General features: G+C 38.5%; 1 protein-coding gene across 2 annotated transcripts in view; it reads left to right on the plus strand.

Annotated features, from left to right (window-relative positions):
- The window catches only part of INTU (inturned planar cell polarity protein), a 63,405-nt gene that overhangs the window by 13,443 nt on the left and 26,476 nt on the right, over positions 1 to 23,486 (plus strand). For both annotated transcript variants that reach the window (XM_067297692.1, XM_067297691.1), the window contains exons 3-4: positions 8,291 to 8,376; positions 20,110 to 20,313. In XM_067297692.1, the coding sequence (XP_067153793.1) occupies positions 8,291 to 8,376; positions 20,110 to 20,313 (290 nt within the window). The remainder of the gene's footprint in view (positions 1 to 8,290; positions 8,377 to 20,109; positions 20,314 to 23,486) is intronic.

The raw sequence follows: 23,486 nt of genomic DNA on the forward strand, positions 1-23,486 counted from the left end.
ACAGTTACAAAGTGATAATTGCTTTAACATTTTTAGTAGAAGTAACTGCTTTTTTTCCCCAAGAATAATCACTTTCTTCAGGTGGCTTCTCCAATTAATTTGGAAATGTGTATCTCTACAGCTTTTAACACTTAAAATAAAACATCTATTTATTATTTGGGCACTGCATTTTAATTTTAGTTTCTTTAAGTTTGCATATGGAAGTCATAAGTCTTGTTGCTGTACTTTATTAACCGGGTAGAATGTCGGCGCTGACCATATGAAAGTACATATAACAGTTTTGTAAGCTAAAAAGCTGCTGCTTTATAACTCTGTAAAAGTTGCCTCTCTATTCATGTGTTCAGTTTTTCAGTTAATTTGTCTCTTTCATGTATTTTATGTTCACCATCCATCTTAAATTTTCAAAAAACTAAAAGAGCCCTCACTGATTTTAAGTTCTTGCTGTCACTTTCATTCTGGTTCAGATGAAATACAGTTGCTTGTATCTCATGTTTCTTAAATATTTTTTGTATTTTTGGCAAAACTCTTTTTCCTTACCTCAGTGAGTTCATTATTAACAATGTTCGATGCTTAGTCTGTTACGTAAAACTTTCTAGGAAACTCTTAAATTAAGTCTCATCTTTGAGACTGTCTTGAAAAATAAAAAGCTTCACCAAATATTCGCTTTTAGGTCCAGGCAAAGAAAGGTTATGGTAGGAAAAGCCATTATAATACAATTTCTTCTCTTCAAATTAAAAGGTATCCAGTTCTGAGCAAAAGATACTTCTTAAGCATTCCAGCTGATCATCTGTACAGTGGTACAAATGGAAAAGTAATTTCATTGGCACTGAAAATACAGAAAAGCTCTTTCACTACCACAGAGTACTGTTGTTACTGTTGTATCTTTAATTCTTATTGCACTCGTCACTGAGCATCTGAACATTTTGCATTAATTCTCTCACCTGATTACTAGTTCTATCTGTCAAAATGCTGTGAGAGCTACCTAGAGGGACAGGGGTTAATCCTGAATGATAGTAAAGGTGAACCGTAATAATCCAGTTTTTAATGAGTATGCCAAAGATGCAAGCTGTTGTTGCAAGCTTCAGCTGAAAGATCCAATCCCATTTACTGACAAATGTTTTTCTGTGGGTTTCTAATACAACAGTTTTGCTGGTGTTATGTGGGTGAGTTATTTGTTTGTTTCCCCGAACAAAGAAATGTTCCAGAAGCAATCTTTGCTCCTTTAATTTGAATAGTAAAAACACAGATCTCACTGTTGGAGATCCCAAGTTCAAGTCCTCTGAATAATGTCTTAACGATTGGTCATGGATTGGTGAAACAGGCAATCGTTGCTAGAGAGGAAAGTACATCTGTTAAATGTGTATAGCATAAACTAGTCGTTTAAAACAGCAATCCATCTACATAAAGATAAGTGACTTGTAGGCATCTTCCTACAGTCAAGGTAAATGCTGCCTTTGTCATTTGCAGGATGAACATGGAACTAGGATTACTGTCAGAAAAATGTCTGTGGAAGAGCCATAATACTGTGAGAGTTTGAATTTTTCTTGAGAGATTACCATATATGGTGCATTTGCTGAAAAGGCTCCCTAAAGCAGAGATGCTGGATATTTAAGATAGAAATACTGAGCTTGCGTAAGCTTTGCTATGTTCTCACTGTGGAGTTTGGGATGTCGTTTATGTTCTTTTAATCTTCTCTTGAAGCATAACAGCATTGGTTTGGGTAAAAGCAGCCTCTTAACATATAAAGCAAGTAATTGATCTGACTTTCTTCAGTAGAATGTGTTCCACACACTTTGCCTTTTTTGGAAAGGAGTATGTGAACATTTATAAGACTTCCTCTAAGTCACTACCAAGAACAGAGGAAGCTAAATATCAAGATTTCATGAAATGTGTTCTCAGTTCTCTCTCACATGAACAGCATGGTTCTGATTTTAATTTGACCGAAATGTTCACTTTCTATCACAGCATGGAAGTGGTATTCAGTTATCAACCAGTGTCCCCTAGCTTCATGCAAAGAAATTCTGCTTTTGGAAAAATTACACTCGGGTTTATCTCTAGGGCATGTAGACTTAACAGGGATAACAGACCTGTGCCTCATGGGGCAAAGCAGTAGGCAGTTTTGAAATAAACATTTTGGGGATGCCAGAAGTCCCAAGACTTTTCTAAACTTTCTCTTTTTAGGAAATCAGGAATAATTTAATCAGCCATTTGCAAAGCAGGTGTTTGAGATCAATATATGTAGTTGTTAGCCAGTACTGACTTGATGTGAGAAGTCTTTTCTAATGAGAAGAAGGAGAAGGTGAAAAGACTGAACAAAGAAAACAGGAAAGAATTCCTGAATGTCATCTCTCTCTCTTCCATTACTCTAGTAAAACTCAGGTCTGTTTGGTTTTGTATGGAGAACATATGGGTGTGTGTGTTACAGCTTCTTTGAGGACTGAGAATAATCTTTTTATATAAATGACAGAACTTGAAAGCTTGATTATTCATTCTTTGTTACTGGCAAAAAAAAAAAAAAAAGCTTTATTCCTTAAAGAGAAGGCTATGTATTTTTCTAAAGATGTATTTATTGACTCAAGGTCTGATGTCTTGGAGCTGCTTCAGAAAAAACTTTCTTTCCTCTATTGCCGCTGCGCACTGCCTCTTCTAAAAATGGAAAAGACTGACTTTGTTCTAATGTTCTTCATCTTGTAATGTACATACTAGTGACTTTCATGATAGACAAGACTGAGCCTTGCATTTTCTGGCAGCAGTGCAAGCCAGTAAAAGCAGGTGAAATACTATCCATTCTCAACAGTAAAATTCTTGTATGCAACTGGTTTGATTAAAAAAGTGGAAAACAACATTACTGTAGATCAGTTTTGAAAAGAACATTTCATGGAAATGTCTGCCTTTTGTCTGAGTATATATGTCTACTTCAGTAAAAAGGAAAAAAAATACTGATATCTGTACTTAAGAAGAGTGAGTTGGAGTTTCTTTCTCCTCTTTACAGAGCACGAGAATCACTGAAAAATGCATCTGCAGTACTATGTGCAAATTTTTCTCTCTAGTAAAATGTCTTTTTACATCTGAAATTCATCTATGGTTTAGTCTAGGAACATCAAGTACAAAAATTGACTTAACTCTGTGAACCATCAAGTTAAAAAAAATCAACTGAAACAACCATTTACCCTTTTACTTTGTTTAACCTAAACTGCTTGAAGCATATTTAAGCTAATTAGAGTAAACTTTGTACATTCATATATACTTTTTTCACAGACTTGATGTCTGAGAACTTAAGTCAGTCTCACTTTGGTTTTTTTTCACACTACTAAGGGAAGAAAACGATCCTCAGAAAAAAAGTCGCTATAAAAAAATCTAACAACGGATCACTTGCATATATAAACACTCACCGGCATTAATTATCCCACTGGGTAGATCTTATGGTGATGTACTACTTCCAGATATTCTATGTTCATAATTTTACATACTGCCTATTGTGTCAGTGAGGTGTTTCATTCTATTACCTAATAGTCTCTATTCATTTAATTGCTGCAGTGCTTTGTCAAAAAAGAACATCATAAAGAACCAAAACGAAATACCTTTGGAAAGTGAATACTGATAAATGTAGGTTTTGTCAGTTGTACATGAAGTTGCAGTTGTTTAACAGTGATGCAGCATTTTCTGGCAAAATGAAGGCAGCCTTATGGGACTGTTTTGGCTGTGTCTACTGGAAAGCTGTTCCATTTATGGTACGTGATTACATTTTTACAAATAGAATGGAATAAATATTTACTCCTGCAGTGAAGGCTTTGCATACATACATTGGGCATCAAATAAATAAAACACTTTGAATATATAACATTTAAATACTGATGGATCTTTTCAAAGTGTCTCTAAATATTCCGCCCTGTGATATGTGGTACAAAAATATTCCCTTAAGTGCTAAGGTACATATGTCCTTACAAAATGTGTGCAGCTGGTTTGAACACCATTGTGTAGCAGAGGATTAGATGACTAGACTGCTGTCTTTACAACAGAATACGTCATTTCCCTAGTAAAGCTAACAGAACTAACAGAACAAACAACTTTTGTTTAAACAGTGTTCCGGATTACCAGAAGAGCAACTTTTGTTTTCTGTTATATTTGTGAATGATGATCTTTAATACATGGTACTACACTGACACATACCTTAGTAATTCTGTTCATAACTCTTCATTATATTAGTGTAGTTTGAATGCACCACTTTTGGTTACTAACTTTCAAGTCCTGGGGCTCTGGCATAGACTCCTTCAGTTGCTTTTAAATGTTGTTTAACTTTCAACTTTCCTATCTTGGAATTGTTGCTGTGTTGAAGATTCAGCAGGCCAAAACTTTACTGTGGTGCATATCAGGAAGCAGGTTATAGAAAAAGCTGCTATTACTTGAAATAGAAAAACAACCGATTTAATTCCTTCCAAGGAATTATTAGATTTTGTCCGTGTAATAAAACTTACCTCTTTTTGGTTTTGCTATAAGTAAGAGTTAGAATGAATTTTGCTTTAATGCAAAATATCAGTGAGCAAGTTGTGGTTGCCTTTATTAAAGAAGAACCTTGTTTGTATTCTCTTCAGGTTCTTTTTGATTTTGCTTACTGCTAGTTACTTAAGAGAAAAGTCCCTTCTCCCCTTAGCCTTAATTGTGTCTTGCACCCATTTTGAACCATCATCCTAGTAGCTGGGAATAATTCCAATTGTATTTGGTGGCATTTAACCACAAGGTGGAAGGTAGAAATAGCAATAGATTGTCAAAATCCTTTTCAACTTTCAGTTTCTACTGGGTAACAAAGTGCAGTCTTCAGTAGATTCAGAGGAATTGGAGCAGCCTTAGAGCCACAGACTCTCCTGCTCTTTGGCATGGATGTGTCATTACCATCACCATTTTTTTGAGCTTAGCAAGTCTTCTCCCTGGCAAACTTGGAATATGCACTGAACCTAGCAGTTACTCAGTGCTTCATTTCTGCAGTTGAGCACAATTTTATTGGCAAGTAAAGGCTCAAGATGTAGTTATACTAACGTGCATGTTTGCTATGAATCCATGTCCTTTTTCTGATTTGTTTACACCATCTGAAAGAGCAGAGAGGATTGCTGCTACTAGCTGGCTAAGGATTTCTCTATTGCAGATATAGTTGAATACTGCTGTAATGCTGCCTTCTGATGGCATTTCATGTGTCCTGGGACAAGAGAGAGAGAGAGAGGTGTCAGGGATGCAGCTTCTAGTCTGCCCAGGGTGTCTTGGAGTTCATATGTTTCCCTGCAACCTATGAGTGTAGGAGCACTAGTGGGGTAAACTTGTGAAGGACGTGCTGTTTTTTCTCAATAAGGCTCACCAAAATGTGCTAGGTAGGTAAGAATTATTATTAAAAAGTTCTGTGAACAGAGGAAATAACTGTCTGGTTGTCTCCGGATTTAAGGCATGTCCACAAATGCAAGTCCCAGAATTTTCCTTCTCCTCAGACCTTTCCCCACACACTGGAATAACTCATATTCCATATGATGCCACTCCCTCTAACTGGCCTTTAAGAGCTGTTTGGACAACTTGGTGTTTGCTGTGGCCACTTGTGAGCTGCCCCTGTACTGCCTGGACAGCCTGGAGCCCAAACAGAACAGATAATGAGCGCAGGGTGCAGCTTCACTTGGGGCATGAGGGCAGAGGAAAAGGGAGCAAGGGTTCTCTAGCCAGCAGCTAATTAAAAGAACTTGTAGTATTTATTATGAGTGCCTTCTCTGCCAGCTTTGACTGAAATTTAGTAATCGGATCAAAGTTATTGATAGTACAATTGCAGAAGCTTCATTTCCTTAGAAAATGAAGCCTGAAGGTACTTAGTTTGAAAGAAAACCTAGTAGTTCCATCAATCCTTTTTACTTCCTTTCATTTGTTCATTAACTGCCTCCTAGTACATATGCATCACACTATTCTGAATACTAATGTTAATAATATTTGAGAGGATGTAGCAGTATTTAAGATAGTCTTTGTGCAGCTCAAGCAAAACTGGACTTGCTTTTCAATTTGCTCTTCCAGAGTAGCACTTGGTATTTTTATTTCACTCCTGTAAGGAACAAGAATGACCTTGGGATCAAGTCACTTTCAAACTTAAATGAGAAATTGATTTCTTTCCTTTTACTTTCCTTTCTACAGACAGAAAACTCAAGTGAGCAAACAATAAACTAATCAAGCTTTTCATGGTGTAGGATAGAAAGCAGAGATAATTGAAAGTGACACCGAAAAAAAAACAAGCAGAAAATAAAGCCCATTTTGTTCCTCTGAAGTTGAATATTGGGGGTCTGGAAAGGACTTAATGAAACATCAAGTCCCATATCCTGGTATCACTGGCAGTCATTTCATACAGTTCTTTTCACAAATTTATGTAGCTTCTTCTTAAATATTTTGCCCCAGCTAGCTTTACTGGAAAGCTTTTCAGAAATTCTCTGCTTTGAGAATATGGAACTTGGTATTCAAATGAAATTAAAAGGAAATGAAACTAATGCACCAAGGATTATATTTGTCTTTTTCATGTTTTGTGTTACTTTGCTTCTTTGTAATAAGTATACCATTGAATTTCATTACTTTTCTGTTATTTCAGTAATATTTATTCATTTCTTCCTCTGTGATAACAGAGTTTCTTTTGTACTGAAAAGTGCTTCTAACTTTGGGTGTTGGCATCAGAGAAACAGTGAGGAACCATCATTTTAGTGGCAGCCTGAGTTCTAATTTAGATGCAACCTAAAAACTCATCTTAAATGTGCCAAATTACCAGTTTAAGTAATCAAATCTTCTGGTTGATTTAGTCTCCCATTAACATACCTGAAATAGTCTTTAGTCTTCATCTTTTTCTTACTGCTATTGCCACTACTACTTTTTTTCTTTTTTTTTCCTTTTGTAAATGTATGGGCAAAAATCTTATATTTTTATTTTTTATTCCTTTGCCAGGTCTAAGCAGTTACATCTTTTGATATTCTTTTTTAGCTTTACGCTTTCCAGCTTCTCGGTTTTCTTCACTGATCCCTCTCCTTTTTTTCCTTCTTACATAATCCGTGCTTAAACCTTCTGTCCTTTTGAGGGGGAGGGGGCCAAGATTATCATCTAATTATTACTGGGATACTTCTCTAGAATATTTTCCCTTGCTTGAGATAGAAATTCCAGTTCTTTTTTTCCACTTTTAACTTGAATGTGGATTTTAAGTTTGTAAGCTGTAATTCAGTTCTGTTTGCTCTCACAACTGCCTTTAATTTTTTAAACCTTTTCCATTCCCAAAGACTTTCTTTGAGATCCTGTTTTATATTTATATATTCAGTAATGGGAAAAGAATCAGTTTTAGAAAACACAAGATGACATTAGGCAGGAAGACTTGGCAGATAAAAGCACAAAGAGGGCTGACTAAGAAGCCACAGAAGTAGGCAGGGCATGGAAAAGAGGAGAAAGCACTAAATCCTAATGTGGCTCGAAAGACAGAGGCGGTGTAGGGGTGAAATGAGGTAGCTGTGATAAAACAGGAGTTAGGATAAGTGAGGTTTCACAAGATGACCAGCCAAACTAACTACTAGTTACCACCCTGCACAGTCCCTCTGCTTCCCTTTTGCTAACTCCAGTGCTCATTTGAGTGAGCATTTGGGTTACAAAAATTACCCACCAAAAGAACAAATGGTTTTCTGCCAGTTTAGTGGTCTGAGCTGAGTTATTAAGGTGTCCAACAAGTGCCAGGACTGGTTCAAAGAGAGTAGCTAAGGGATGACATTGCCCATTGTGGCAGGAGTTTTCCCATAGTTAGGCTCAGCCAACACTAGAAACCTCTGCTGGAGCTAATGGGCTAGAACTTGAAAACTGAGTACGAGAAGAGTGAATTTTGGAGAGCTTTTGGAAGCAGCAGTACCTATCAATAGAGGTACCAGTAGAGGTTTGGCAAGTGAGCAGAGGTGATTTGGGAGGAAAAAGAAATAGGTCTTGGACATACTTGATTGGATGAAGTTGTGAGGCTTTTTTGATCAAGTAACAAGAGTGATACAAGCCTGGACAAAAGAGGAAAGGCTTTGACCGTTATCTTTGTAAAATGATACGAGAGTGGCAGTAAGGGCTTAAGAGTTTTGAGGTGACAGACTAATGTTTCTAAACATGATAAATGTTGCATGTAGAACACCATCTACTTAAATGTAATGAAAAGTCATTTAAGATTGTTCAAATGCCATATTCAATTTTAAAAGATAACAGTGTCACTTTTGTATTGCCTGTGTAATACCCTCTCACTTTCTTATGTTTTTGTCTGTTTTACCTCCAGGAGATGTTCTAGTTGCTGTAAATGACGTTGATGTGAATTCTGAAAACATAGAAAGGGTTTTGTCTTGCATTCCAGGTCCTATGCAGGTACAGTAGTTGAAAATTTATTCCAAATGCCTTCTGTAGGAACAAATACTATGTTTCTGTCCTACTTTCCTTAGAAAACAAATCTTAGGTGGTCTTTTCCTTGAAACTTCCCCATCTAATTTTTGAAGCTGTTGGTTGACTACAGTCAAATTTGAAAGAGAGTAGAAATGTCAAAGAATTTAATTCTGGTAAATTTTGTGAAAATGGGTAGGTAGGTGCAAATAAGAAACTCAAACCAATGTCCCATTGAGGGATATAGGACACAGTTCAGCTGTTGCATATTCTTTCTGTCATCAGCCCAAGCCAGAAAGCAGGTATGAAATTGTACAAGATTCAGCATGCCTGTAGGTTTAGACTAACCATAGCACCTGACATTTTTTGCCCAGTGTGGATGTCAGAGAGTATTCTACATTTGCAGGATTCTGGTTATTTGGGTTTCTGTATGAGAACTAGTACATACAGAAAATCAAGTTTCATTACTTTTGTTGTTCAGAAAACAATTTTATTATGTTACCATTTGCATCAAGATTAATTATTTCTTGTTGAATACAGGAAAGTAACTCCTTTTTGACACACACAAACTTTTTACCTACAGTAATTATAGTTACATGAAAAGCTGGCTAATATGGTTGCTATGGTTACTTTCAACACCATGATCTCAGCAAATGAAGGACAAGGTATGTAATGTTGTGCTGCCCTGCTCCTTGTGGGTAACAGGGATGGGGATGTCTGATCTGACAATAGAATATATGAAACAAAATGTTGGTGTCTAGCTTAAAAAAAATGTGAACCAGCGAGTAGTACTGATGTAGAATGGATAAATATTTTCACCTACTTTGGAAATGCATATGGTAGAGGAAGTGTCGAAGAATGTCTGAATGGCTTTTTTGTAAATTACTGTGTTCTTAATGGTAATTATAGCTATGTAAATATTTACATAAAATAATTATCTCTTTGTCAATATAAAAGAGAACCACGAATCACAGGTGAGTAAAAAGAAATTGCCTGAATTCACAAGTAGTGCTGTTAAGTATCTTTAAGAACCCTTAAGTGGAGAATTTGATAGCATTTCATATTTAAATAGAAAAATATATACTTAAGTATTTAAGAGCCTTTAGATTAAATACTTTTAAGATATTTCAAAACTGAATAGTGATCAAAACTGATAGAAGGCAATAACAAAAAATGGTATTAAAAAAAAATACTGACCTGATGAAGAATGTCTTTTTTCCCTCAAACCCACTATATTCATCCTCTCTTCTAGCTGAATAATAATTTTGTCAGGTGGTTCCTGGGGAACAAATATTTCAAGCCATGATTTATTTCTCAAGTTAAATTAACTGTTTAGTTGAATGTACTAATACATAGAAATCTTTTTCTGCAGAAGAGCCTTCCTTCAGCTGGAAGGTGCTGTTGATTGTCTTCCATAATCTGCTATTTCAACTGCTTCAGCAATGATTTTTCACAGTTCAGTGTTCAATTTTCTTTTTTAAGAAACTTTTACTGCAAACATATTGCTTTGATTTATTGTTTTAATTTTATTATTTTGATAGATTATAGTATCTTTAGTCTTCTTTATAGCTTATTCTCATTTTATATTTCACTTTAAACCCATTTATGTTAAAAAAGTTTTAAAATATTCTCAAACAACAATTAATTTAATTCCCTATCCCATTTTTTCTTTAGGGGTAAGTAGCTACACTTCTACAACAGTTAGTTCCTCTTTGGTAGCTATATCTGATCATCTTATTGCTTTAACTTGTAATGAATTACTGTTTGCTGCTTTAATAACAAGTCATACTTAAACAGGTGGGAACAATTTGCACTACTTCTAAAAATTTAAATAGCACATATTTTGGGAGCTATCAAAACATACAAATGTATAAAGGATTAAAAGGGGAGAATGTTAATTACCTAGGGTGTTAGTAGTGTAAAATGAAGTATTTTCACAGAATCACAGAATGGTTGAGGTTGGAAGGGACCTCTGGAGATCATCTAGTCCAACCCCCCGGCTCAAGCAGGGTCACCTAGAGCACCTTGCACAGGATCACATCCAGGCGCGTTTTGAATATCTCCAGAGAAGGAGACTCCACAACCTCTCTGGGCAACCTCTTCCAGTGCTCTGTCACCCTCACAGTGAAAAAGTTTTTCCTCATGTTCAGATGGAAGTGACTGTGTTTCAGTTTGTGCCCGTTGCCTCACGTCCTGTTGCTGGGCACCACTGAAAAGAGTCTGGCTCCATCCTCTTGACACCCTCCCTTCAGATACTTGTACACGTTGATCAGATCTCCTCTCAGCCTTCTCTTCTCCAGGCTGAACAGGCCCAGCTCTCTCAGCCTTTCCTCATAAGAGAGATGCTCCAGTCCCCTAATCATCTTTGTAGCCCTTCGCTGGACTTGCTCCAGTAGTGCCACATCGCTCTTGTACTGGGGAGCCCAGAACTGGACGCAGTACTCCAGATGGGGCCTCACCAGGGCTGAGTAGAGGGGGGGAATCACCTCCCTCGACCTGCTGGCAACACTCTTCCTGATGCACCCCAGCATACCATTGGCCTTCTTGGCCACAAGGGCACATTGCTGCCTCATGCTTAACTTGGTGTCCACCAGCACTCCCAGGTCCTTCTCCGCAGAGCTGCTTTCCAGCAGGTCAACCCCCAACCTGTACTGGTGCATGGGGTTATTCTTCCCCAGGTGCAGGACCCTGCACTTGCCTTTGTTGAACTTCATGAGGTTCCTCTCCGCCCACCTCTCCAGCCTCTCCAGGTCTCTCTGAATGGCAGCACAGCCCTCTGGTGTATCGGCCACTCCTCCCAGTTTTGTATCGTCAACAAACTTGCTGAGGGTGCACTCTGTCCCTTCATCCAGGTCATTGATGAAGAAGTTGAACAAGACTGGAGCCAGTACTGACCCCTGGGGGACACCCCTAGCTACAGGCCTCCAACTAGACTCTGCGCCGCTGATCACAACCCTCTGAGCTCTGCCATTCAGCCAGTTCTCAATCCACCTCACTGTCCACTCATCCAGCCCACACTTCCTGAGCTTGTCTACGAGGATGTTATGGGAGACAGTGTCAAAAGCCTTGCTGAAGTCAAGGTAGACAACATCCACTGCTCTCCCCTCATCTACCCAGGCAGTCATTCCATCAGAGAAGGCTATCAGATTGGTTAGGCATGATTTCCCCTTGGTGAAGCCATGCTGACTACTCCTGATCACCTTCTTTTCCTCCACATGCTTGGAGATGGCCTCCAGGATGAGCTGCTCCATCACCTTTCCAGAAATGCAGGTGAGGCTGACTGGCCTGTAGTTCCCTGGGTCCTCCTTCTTGCCTTTTTTGAAGACTGGGGTGACATTGGCTTTCTTCCAGCCTTCAGGCACCTCTCCTGTTCTCCATGACCTTTCAAAGATGAGGGAGAGTGGCTTAGCAATAACGTCCGCCAGCTCCCTCAGCACTCGTGGGTGCATCCCATCAGGGCCCATGGATTTGTGGGTGTCAAGTTTGCTTAAATGATCTCTGACCTGATCCTCCTCCACCAAGGGAAAGTCTTCCTTTCTCCAGACTTTCTTTCTTGCCTCCAGGGTCTGGGGTTCCTGAGGGCTGGCCTGAGCAGTAAAGACTGAAGCAAAGAAGGCATTCAGTAACTCTGCCTTCTCTGCATCCTTCGTCACCAGGGCTCCCACCCCATTCAGCAAAGGGCCCACATTTTCCCTAGTCTTCCTCTTGCTACTGATGTATTTGAAGAGGCCCTTCTTGTTGTCCTTGACATGTCTAGCCAGATTTAATTCCAAACGGGCCTTAGCTTTCCTCGTCACATCCCTGCATACTCTGACAACGTTCCTATATTCCTCCCAAGTGGCCTGTCCCCCTTTCCACTTTCTGTATACTTCCTTCTTCTGGTTGAGTTTTGCCAGGAGCTCCTTGCTCATCCATGCAGGTCTCCTGCCTCCTTTGCTTGACTTCCTACTCATAGGCATGCACCGCTCTTGAGCCTGGAGGAAGTGATGTTTGAATATTAACCAGCTCTCTTGAACACCCCTTCCTTCTAGGGCCCTAACCCATGGGATTCCTCCAAGTAGGTCCCTGAAGAGGCCAAAGTTTGCTCTCCTGAAGTCCAGGGTTGCGATCCTATTTAGTGCCCTGCTGCCTCCTCGCAGGATCCTGAACTCCACCATCTCATGGTCACTGCAGCCAAGGCTGCCCCCGACCTTCACATCTTCCACCAGTCCTTCTTTGTTTGTTAGTACGAGGTCCAGCAGCACACCTCTCCTTGTTGGCTCCTCCACCACCTGTGTTAAGAAGTTGTCACCAATGCTCTGCAGGAGCCTCCGGGACTGTTTGTGCCTAGCTGTGTTGTCTTTCCAGCAGATATCAGGGTGGTTGAAGTCCCCCATGAGAACCAGGGCCTGGGATCGTGAGGCTACTTCCAGCTGTCTGTAGAAGGCCTCATCGACTTCCTCTTCCTGATCAGGTGGCCTGTAGTAAACACCCACAACAGTGTCACCCATGCTAGCCTGCCCTTTAATCCTTCCCATAAGCTCTTGACTTGCTCTTCATCCACCCCTAGGCACAGCCCAATACATTCCAGTTGCTCTCTCACATAAAGAGCAACTCCACCACCTCGCTTTCCTGGCCTGTCTTTCCTAAAAAGCACATAGCCATCCATGATGGCACTTCAGTCATGCGAGCTATCCCACCATGTCTCTGTAATGGCAATGAGATCATGGCCCTGCGACCGCACACAGATCTCTAGTTCTTCCTGTTTGCTCCCCATGCTGCGTGCATTGGTGTACAGGCATTTGTTGCAAAAGGAGTGATGCACTTCCCTTGTAAGAGGGAAGCAGCACTACGTTTATTGCAGTAAGACAGCGACTTAACAAAGTTCAGTCGTAAATAAGAACGATTTAATGAGGTTCGATTGTCAAGGTTCACTCAGTTATTTACTGCATGAAGGACAGGGTCAGATGCGTGTGCAACGGAGACCCTCCCGTTGAGTCACGAGGTTCGGACTGGACCCCCTTGCTTTCTAAACTCCTTTGGAGAGGAGCCTAGGTGTGGCTGGATCCAGTCCTAGTCTCAGACTTGGTCAATGGTTTATGTCTAAGGGATTATGTGTGCAATTAGTCAGAGATATAACTCAGCAAAGTTTCGTGAAGTTCACAAAAGTTCAGCATGCTATTAATCACTTACCGAGGATCTGTCGCGGGTAAGGAATCTCTCAGCCTCGAGGAGTAACCTTGAGAGGCGTCCCTGCTCAAGGGGAGGTTCTGCAGTGCAGCCCGCTGCCATGCAGGAGAGCTCCAGGGGCTCTGGGCTGCCCCCTATTTATGGGGGGGGAGATGATTGACTCATAGTCATATTTGCATACTAGACGGGCCTTAGTTGGCGCATGCTCAACCAGCCCCTACATACGTGCTGTTTACAGGGAGGTCAGGTTGAGGGGGAGAGAGCACATCAGTGGGGGGGGAGGAGCACACCGTCACAGCATTTCAGAGAGGTGATCGAGCATGCAGGTTTCCCAGGAGGGATACAAGAGGATCTTCCATAGCCACATCCCATGCGCACTTCCCTGGCTGCATTCACCTGCTGGAGGCGTCCTGACTTGAGCTGTCTTTTGCCAACTACCCTGGCACTGTAACTCTCCCCTTCCCCCGTCTTTCCTAGTTTAAAGCCCTCCTCACCAGGTTGGCCAACCTGTTGGCAAAGACACGCATGCCCCACTTAGTGAGGCGGATCCCATCTCTCCCCAGCAGTTGTCGATCTTCAAACAGGGTCCCATGGTCGTAGAAACCAAAACCCTGTTGCCAACACCAGTGGCGCAGCCAGTCGTTAACTTGGAAAGTCCGTCTCCTCCTCCTCTCATCCATCCCCCTCACTGGCAGGATTGAGGAGAAGATGACCTGGGCTCCCAGGTTTTAAGTTTTTTTGCTTAAATCCATCTCCTGAGAGACAAGGTAAAAATTGCAAGTTGATATGAGATGAAGCAGGTTAAAATTATAGTGTATATTACAGTATGTCTGTAACCCCCAGGTAGTTTTTCTTTGGGTAGAATATAGGGTAGAAATTAGACAAATCATTCAATATTTTATCCAGCTTTTACTAATAAACATTTTCTGCAAAATGAATAAGTTTCTTTAGAGCACCTGGAACCTGAACGTTCCAGTGGCATAATATATAAGGTGATAATAGCAAAAAAGTTTTACTGTCCAGGTGTTTAAAGAAAAATGGAAAGTTTACATTTTGATAAGCATGCTTCTGTTTACAACTTAGTGTAAGTGCCTGTAGAACGACATCTGCAACTGCAGTAAGATTGAGTACTAGTATGTCAGTTTAGGAAGCTTTCCAAGATATTTGACACTATGAAGCTTGACTAAGCTACCAGAGTTGTGGTCAGGTATTGGCAGAGCTCCATGGTAGAAAAGCCTTGTCTTGACTGTCTTTGACCAAATATGGAGGTGCTGTAACTATTAATAAATACAGAATGATCAAAACAGCAGAGATGATATAGTTTACTTAATTGTATCCTTGCTAGATTAGAGTATATGTATTGCTTGTTGATAAAATCCAATGCAACCCTTTTTGTAGTAGCTACTTTTAATGCAACATTAACATTTACATTGTCAGTAAATCTGTCAAGTAGACAGTGATTACTTGAAATGTATAACTGTTCCTCATGTTGGCTTTCCAAAACCTCTTATTAAAGTGCAATTATTCGTCAGTTACTGCGCAGTTTCAGTCAAGCCAGAAGAGTGATTACTGAAATAGACCAGTGGAGAACTTAAATATATAGTTCGGGGGTTTTGCAGTGTAGAACAGTGCGGTCATGCGGCTGGAGAAACAGATTTGTTGTTTCTGAGATGTAGTAATAAAGATAGCTTGTTACACAAGCAGAGCAGTTAATGTATTCTCATTCACCGTAGGTTGCAAAATCTATTGACCAAAAAAAGATGCAGTCCAAGCAGTTATAATGTAGTTATGAGTTATTTTATTAATAAACTATGTTACTGCTTTTCTTAATTAAATGTTAAAAATTACTGGAAATAATTTCAAAAATAAACTACCTAGCTTCTGTCAGTCCCAACATGTGGCATAACACTTCTCATCATAATATTATGTTTCTAGAATTTTCTTTTTTTTCACTCAAATTTAGGTAAACTAGCTTCTAGGTATATAAGGACTAGTTTAGTGTATTTACTGAGCAATACGAGTCCAAATCCTACATCAGTCTGTCTTCTTTTTTCCATGGCAGAACTGTTTCTACTTGGTTGTTTGCACCTCCCCTAGTAAAATAAAGTCTGAATTCTGATTAAAGCATTAGACATCTTGTTTCAAAGTCCTATAGCAGTCATTGAATGTGACAAGCCAAAGCATACCCTCAGTCAGTGCTTAAGTTAGTATAATACAGTTATGTTCTATAGTCTCTACAATTTTACGTTTCTGTAATCAAAGCAGTTACTACCTAATTTGACACTGATCGCTGCCATTGTGTTCACTGTTTCTTCTCTAGCTTTGCTCATATGAATATTCATGAGGCTGGACCTTACTACTTTTTTCTTAATGGTGTTTAGAAAAAAATCAGGACATGCATTCATATAGATTTAAATTAATTTAGTGCTTTATTTTAATTCAGCATAGTTCACTGTATTTCTATGCATTCCATGAAATTATTAAAAATATGTAGATGACAATTCTTCTGAGTCTGACAGGGTTAATACAAAAAGAAAAGAGGCTTTTTTCCTTCTGTGATCTCTTTTAATCAGGTAATTTGTAAACATTAAAAAAGCTAATGTAACTGATGTTGTTAGTGAGCTTTGTAGCCAAAGTTCCTAAGGAAGCTGGCAAACTTTATAGAAACTAGTATTGCTTACAGGCTTTCTCCCAACTTGTTTTTGCAATTTAAGGTTGAAAAAAGGTACTTCATCATCATCATTGTTACTGCTATTACTATAGAAAAATTAAAATGACTTTCAGTGCTGCCTGTGACTGATAGCACTGATGTTACAGCTCTCCTGTTCAGCCAGGCTATTCCTATTCTTAAAAGCCAGGCTTGGAAGCAGCAAAACTTCTGCGTTGTTTCCTAGCCCCACAAGACAGAGGAGACAAAGTAAGAAGGGGAAGATGTGGACAAAATAATATACTTTTCTTTAACCTAATATTTGAAAGTTGCAAAACTGTTTTAGTTGAAACTTTCTAAAAGTATTCAGCCTGAGGCAGACATCCAGAATCAGAAATTTCAGCCTGAAATTTTGAGTTGCAGTTTGGTAAATAATAAGCATATGGAAAACAGCGACTTATAACAGGAAGTGGCAGACAATCTTAACAGGCAGGCAGTGCCACCAGCTCCACCTATAATAAAAGCCATATTCTTAAACATATAGCTTTCTTACAGATAAACAAACAGAAAACATGCCTTTCTGGGTCAGACCAAAGGTACATCAGCAATGTATTCCATTTCTTACACTGGCAAATGTTTAAGGAAAGAGTATTAAGAAACAAGTCAAATACAGAGTGACCTTTCCATAATACTTCCCAACTTCCAGCAGTCAGCAGTTAGGGATTTGCTGGATCACTTACAGGTTTGTACCTTCTCTTTTTTTCAATGTTGTTCTTAAAATTCCTTTGATTTCCACAGTGTCATATATCAGTGAGTTTCAAAACTGATTTATGTGCTGTGTTCGTTTTTATTGGTTTTAAAACTAATAAGTGTGTTTAGCACCCCCAGGTTCCTGGGCTATGAGAAATAACTGTCCATGTCTTGCTCTTCATATTACTCCATGCTGTTGGAGAGCTCTGTCATGTTCCACTTTTGTTATCTCTTTCCTAAGCTGAAAAATTCCCATCTATATACCTCATAGTTTTCTGTTATTATTTGTCACCTTCTTCTGTACTCTCTTGTACTTTGACTGAAGTCTTTTTGAGAACTACTCTAAGCATGAGGATGTGCGCACACTGTGTACTTAGAGTAGCATACTAATATCTTCTGTCCTTTTCCCATTCTTCATTTTGTAATGATTTCATTTCCTTTTCTGATTTCTGCTGTGTGTTGAGCTGATTTTTTTTAAGACAACTGGAATCAAAGTTGTGAAGGATTTCATAGTCATTATTTAAAAAATGGTTCTTCAATAATCACACATTTAACCAGATCCTAAATAAAAAGAAATGTAGTCTCTTGGTTATGTCCTATTACAACAGTTTCTAGCCCAGATTGTCTTTTCCACAGTAATTTTTTTAAAGGCAAGAAGTAGATAAGAACTTGGATGAGAGTATGATGAAACAAAAATGATCAAGCTCTTGGAGAGAATCGAGAAGATCTGGAAAGGGACTGGAAGGCAGACCGTGAAAGAGACCTTTCTCAGAATAGTGACTTTGGATCCGAGAGATGTGGTTTTGTCCACAGTGATGTAGGAGACAGCAGGGAGGCCTGGGGGTGGAGGGAGAGTTAAAATTCTGCGGGCCCAATAATATAGTTTGAGCTCTTGCCTAGAGGGCCATAAGGATGTGTCTGAAAGACAAGACAGACTGAGATTTTTTTAACTTGAGAGACTAAAAGAGAGACTACAGCAAGAAGTACATCTGTGTGCCATTAGTGTAGGAACTGTAGCCTAAGTGTTGTGAGTAAGTGTCCAGAGACAAGATGTAGTAGAAGTTAAGAGAAATAACTATTGAGCCTTGAGGAAATCTGCAAGAAGTTAAACAGAGTATGAGGAAAAATCCTCTGAAATATATGCAGATGGAGTGATACAAGAAAGAGAACTGAGTCACAGAATGCCAGAGAAGGGAAAATGCATCTATACAACTCTGAACAGTCACGTTTTTGGGTCTTAAGAAGCAAGCCACTGCTTTTTAGCTCGATGTTTCTGCTCCTTGAGTACTGCTAATATGCAGTGTAATGAATCGAAACTGAAATGAGGAGAGAACGAGCGAACTAAGAGTTGCAGTCAGAGAAGAAAGGAGTAGCACATGGCAGGAGAGCAGGACTGGATGCAGTGCTGTTCTAAAGAATGGGGAGAGAAAAGAGAAGAAAGCTCATAGCAGCCAAAATAGGAGAGGAAAAGATTAATGTGAAGTGTTAGAGGGAGTAGACTGGGATGGGAAGAAAGCAGCCAGTGACATAAATGGTTGTAGTCAGAAGAGTTGATGACTGCAGCTTCTCTGAGCTAGTCTGACAGGCACTGGGTGTTCTAAAGCATCACTATTTCTTGCCAGCTCTCCTATCGTTGCATGTGTGTATACACATACACACAATTATGAAAATACAAATACCTCTCTATATTTAAATTTCTCCTTAGGTTTTTCAAATGTATTGCCACTGGGAAAATGTAAACTTTTTTCCTTGCACCAGTCATTATCCTAAACTGTCACTGACTTGAAAGTGAAGCAGGATTTGGTGTGATGTATTGTGTTTAGAACTCCCCAGTCAACAGACATTTTAAGGATACTTTAAAGCAGACAAACACTCCTGAGTAAAAACATATGAAAGAGAGAATTGAGAGTGTGTCTGGTTAGTTCAAATAGCTATATTTTTGTCTCTTTGAATGGTGATGAAAATTCAGATATCTTCCAAGAAAATAAAACATTTTATTCTCCTTGGAAACTACAATTTTATGCTCAGTCAAGAGCTAAGTATTTCTCGTGTATCCTTCTTTTATGCTTAGTATATGGTGTTCATTCACAACAAAAATTTTATTCTTCAATTTCATCACTGCTAAAACAAATCATTTTTGTAAGCTGGTGGCTCATAGAAAGGAGGTTTGTAAAGTGAATTGCAAAATATACTTCCAGACCAAGCCTGGATTTTATGTTGCTTGTGATTCCAGTGAATGTATATTTATTCTAAAACTGAAAGTTGTTTTTACTTTATTTGGGAAATTAAGAACAGTAAACCTTGTGTAATTTTCTGACAAAGTAAGCTTAATCATCTAAATTTAAGAAGTTATGTTTTTAAGAGAGAATGCTCTGTAGCGCTTTGATTATTCTTCTAAAGGCATAGCACACCAAGTGACATAAACAGCAAATATTTATACTTCCTGCTGGTAGTATATAATTGCTAAATATCATGTTGACAAAACTCTTATTTGCTGACTTCACAATTAAAAAAAAGTTAACGTGGTGAGAAAAATGAAATTTTTTGCAGGTTGAATAAAGAATTGTTACTAAGTGATAAAAAATTTTTAACAGAAAAATGACTTTTGCAGTCTTATGTAAATTGATTTTTCTGTGCTAACGTACTTGCCAATCTTAATGTGCTCAAAATAGCAAATAAATGTTCATGAAAGAGCCTTGAGGATATACAGTTATGAAAGTGCTAACATTTTGAAAGTCAAATATTGTGTATGTTTCAAAATGGTGGTAATAGGTTTTGTGTTCAAACAAACTCAGACCGGTAATTATATTTTTTCATTTTCAAAACCTTAAGAATCAAGTATAAAAACACACCAGGCCACATGCTTACTCCCATGGTTCATAAAGCATGCAATAGCTGGCTTTGTCCTTAGGAACGAACAGTTGTGTAACACTGAATATATAACTGGCTTTCTTCAAAACAGCAGGAAATTTTGAATGCTTATGTCTCAAATGTAAGCTTAAAAAATCTGTCAGTATGGCAGAGAACTTTGCCCTTAAAAAAGCTAAGAAAATTTCCTCTTGTAGGACTCAAACTATCTTTGTATCTGTTTCATCTAATATTCAAAAGTGATTTAAGTACAGCTTTATTTTCTCAATAATTAATTATCTTAATAGGTGAAACTTACATTTGAAACATCGATCTTCGAGCCAGAAGGAACCTCTCAGCAAAGGTATAAACGGGCCCAGTCAAGTATGAACAATCTAGTGCGGCTTCTGTGGGGAGAAGACAGTACGGACCTTCAACAGGCTATCCAAAACGTGCCTCATATCGTCATGTTCCTCTCACTGAAACTGGATTCTGAAACATCTAAGGATGAGGTATGTGGCTAACTAAATACGACTGAAGATGAAAGGTAACAACTAACAATGTCAAATGCTATGCCTTTAGATTAAAAAAAAAAAAATCTTGCTAATCATTTTGAATAGTGCACAGTCTGCAAAATGTCTATTTTGACAGAAATAAGGCCTGAAATTGCATGAAAAAAGTTAGCACCACTGCTGACACACTCTAATTGAACTTTAAATCACCTCAGCGCTGCTAAAGATCTTGACATAAAGAGCAGTCTACAGATGTTAACAAAGTAGAGAGAAATTCAAAAGTTCATTATTGTCTCTCAAATGCTTACTGTGATGTTTTCAATACTTCTCGCAAACCTGAAGTATGAAGTACACCTAGTCAAAAACCTTTTCCCCAGTAGGAGCTGTTGGCAGTCTCTATATTTAATCTGTCTAGCCCTTCCTATTTTGAAATTATAATGTGCCTTTTCTTAGCGAACTCTCACGACTACTGTTTGCAACCAACTACTGATGTTTGCTTGGGCAACATTCTCAAGCCACAGAAGTACTCTTGCTTTATCCCATAGTTTCCATTCCTCTTTCCCTTTTGTGTTCCTCAAAAAAAATTTGTCAGCATATATATAGCCCATTCTAAGTTTGCGTAGACGATAGCTACAAATACTCTACCCAGGATGCATGGAAGATGCCAGACAGTGTGGAGGACTCAGTTTGGTCTCTTGCCAGACCTGAAAATGGCATATGGCCAAAATGGACTCTTCAGGAACACACGTTTGGAAAAAGACTCTTCCCCCTTTTATAAATTCTCCTTTGAGAGGAGTTTTTTCAGTCTCTGGGAAAAGAATGAGGGAGTGTGGAGCACAAAGATAGGCTAGGATGCATTTTTGCTTTCCCTCCCACCGATTAATCGTTAGATCCAGTCAGTGCCTCATCCCTTCTCTGGGATGTTATCCTTATCTTGTTAATACTATTATTCAACTGATAGAAGTCTGTATTGCTCTGCTAATGATGATTGATGGAGAAAAAGTATTACAACTGCATGTAATGGAGTTTGTTTTTATCTTCTAGAGACAGGGCTTGGAGGAGGACCCTAGAAAATTACATGACATAATGATAGCATTAAAGAATGTTGTATGATTTGCAGAGTCAAGTACTTGAAAGCTAGGAAATGAGAGATTTATGGCTACTTGTGCAACTTTAATTCAGCCCTTTTGTACATATGTGACATGATACTGTCTTTCAGAAAAAGTGTAGTATTTAAAGATGCCTGTCTTGTGCAAAGCACAAGATGGACAGATGAAAGTGTTATAATTGAGGCTTCTTAGGCAACCATAAATCTGGTATTTCATAACTCTGGAATACTTGACTTTGCAATATAAATTATGCCTTTTTAACTTAATATTTTAAGGCAATATATGTTTCATTATATATTACAGCTACATACTAACACTGCAAGCTTTAGTTTGCAGTTCCTTCCAGTACTGTTTACACTTTTTCATAGGAGGCACCTTCAGTAGAAATTAGTTTATACAAGTGTCTTTCATAAATTTTTATAGCCTCACAACCAGGCAAGGTCACTCTGCTCTCTTCTCACCCTGACACTGCTTCCATTAAAACAAACAATATCACAGTATTTTTCCACTTCTGTATTTCCCTATAATAAAAATGAAAAGAGCTCATATAATTGTAAATTAAATAAACATAAGCTGTTTCATCAAAGTTCACTTTTATGTTACAGAGCTATTTTTTTCTTCAATTCTAAGTTCATCATCCAAGACTCCTGTTTTAGATGCATGGAACAGCTATGACAATTGCTGTAGACTTAAGTCCAATGTTGTTCTGGTCACTTAAATAAACTTTATGAAATATATTAAAAAAATGGATTTCAGAGCCTCTGGCTCCCCTATTGCCAGGTAAAGAGATACGCAGATGTGTAAGTGATAAACTAATTGCAGTTCCTGTACTTCAGAGTAAATGCATCACTGGTTTCTTGCTTCATTATTTCTCAGCTCTCTCCCAGGAAACAGGATTAACCCTGAATGTTGAGCAGAGGTAAAAGAGGGATTGTAATGTACTTGTTTTCCCTTCATACCATGGGAGAATTGTTTCCTGAGAAGTCTTGGCAGTTATGCAGCACCAAATAGTCTCAGCTGCTGGGGTATGCTTTGCTGGCATCATTAAGCTCTTTATAACATTCATTAACAAAAGAATGCCTTCTTCTTTGAAGCAGTGGTCTTTAATTTCATTCGGTGAACAGTAAAAGACATTTATCCCATAGACATACTGTTCCAGATTTAGTTTACAGTACTTCAAATTAATACTGAAGTTGCTATCCATCCAGGCCCTCTTGCACAGTAAAAATGTAGTGATCCTTTACTAAGCTGCTTCACCCCTATCCAAAGGAGGCATGGTATGCAGATCATATCCTTACAAATAATGGCAACTACGACTAGTTACTAATTCCCCCACTTGTGAGCCCCTGGCATCCAAAAATGGAATTAATGAACTCTGAGACACATCAAACTCTAAGACACATCAAGCTCTATCTATTGAAACATAAAGGAAAGCAGTTTAAGAAGGAATTTAGGCTGGGGGGTATTTTTTTCCCCATATAATAATGGTTTCAGTGAGTAAGTTTGATTTTTTAATTTTTTTTATGTTTTAGTTTACAGTATGCATTATAACATATATTATTTGTACCAACATACATTATAACATCTTTATGTATTTGAGGTGTTTTTTGGTGATCTCATGCTTTAAAAGAAATACTGTTCATATTTCTTTAACGTAATAGTGTTACTGGAAGCTTGTGTTTAGTATACTTGTAAAGTAGTTATTACTGAGTAGCTGATAAGACAGCTTGGTTCATACAGGCACTGACTGCGTACTTTCTGAAGCGTTTCTCCCAGTTTTTATCATTGCTGAATCTTTAAGAGTTCATAGTCTGCTTTTCATCTGTGCACAGTCCTCTGTCTCTTTTTATTCTGGTGCAAGATACAACTTAAAACATCTCGTCAGTGCACTGCGTGTGAAGATTGCAGGAAGTTTTTAGCTGGTCAGCACTGTTTTGACAAAATTTCTTTCAGCCATTTATTTTGTTGTTAAGACTGCACTGATGGGGAAAAAGGGTGTTATTTAGGCTTATTATCTGAGAAATGAGTAAAATAGAAACAAAAAAGGGGAATTGGTTGAGAAGC

This window comes from Apteryx mantelli, chromosome 5, assembly GCF_036417845.1.
Source record: "Apteryx mantelli isolate bAptMan1 chromosome 5, bAptMan1.hap1, whole genome shotgun sequence".
NCBI classification, from domain to species: Eukaryota; Metazoa; Chordata; class Aves; order Apterygiformes; family Apterygidae; genus Apteryx; species Apteryx mantelli.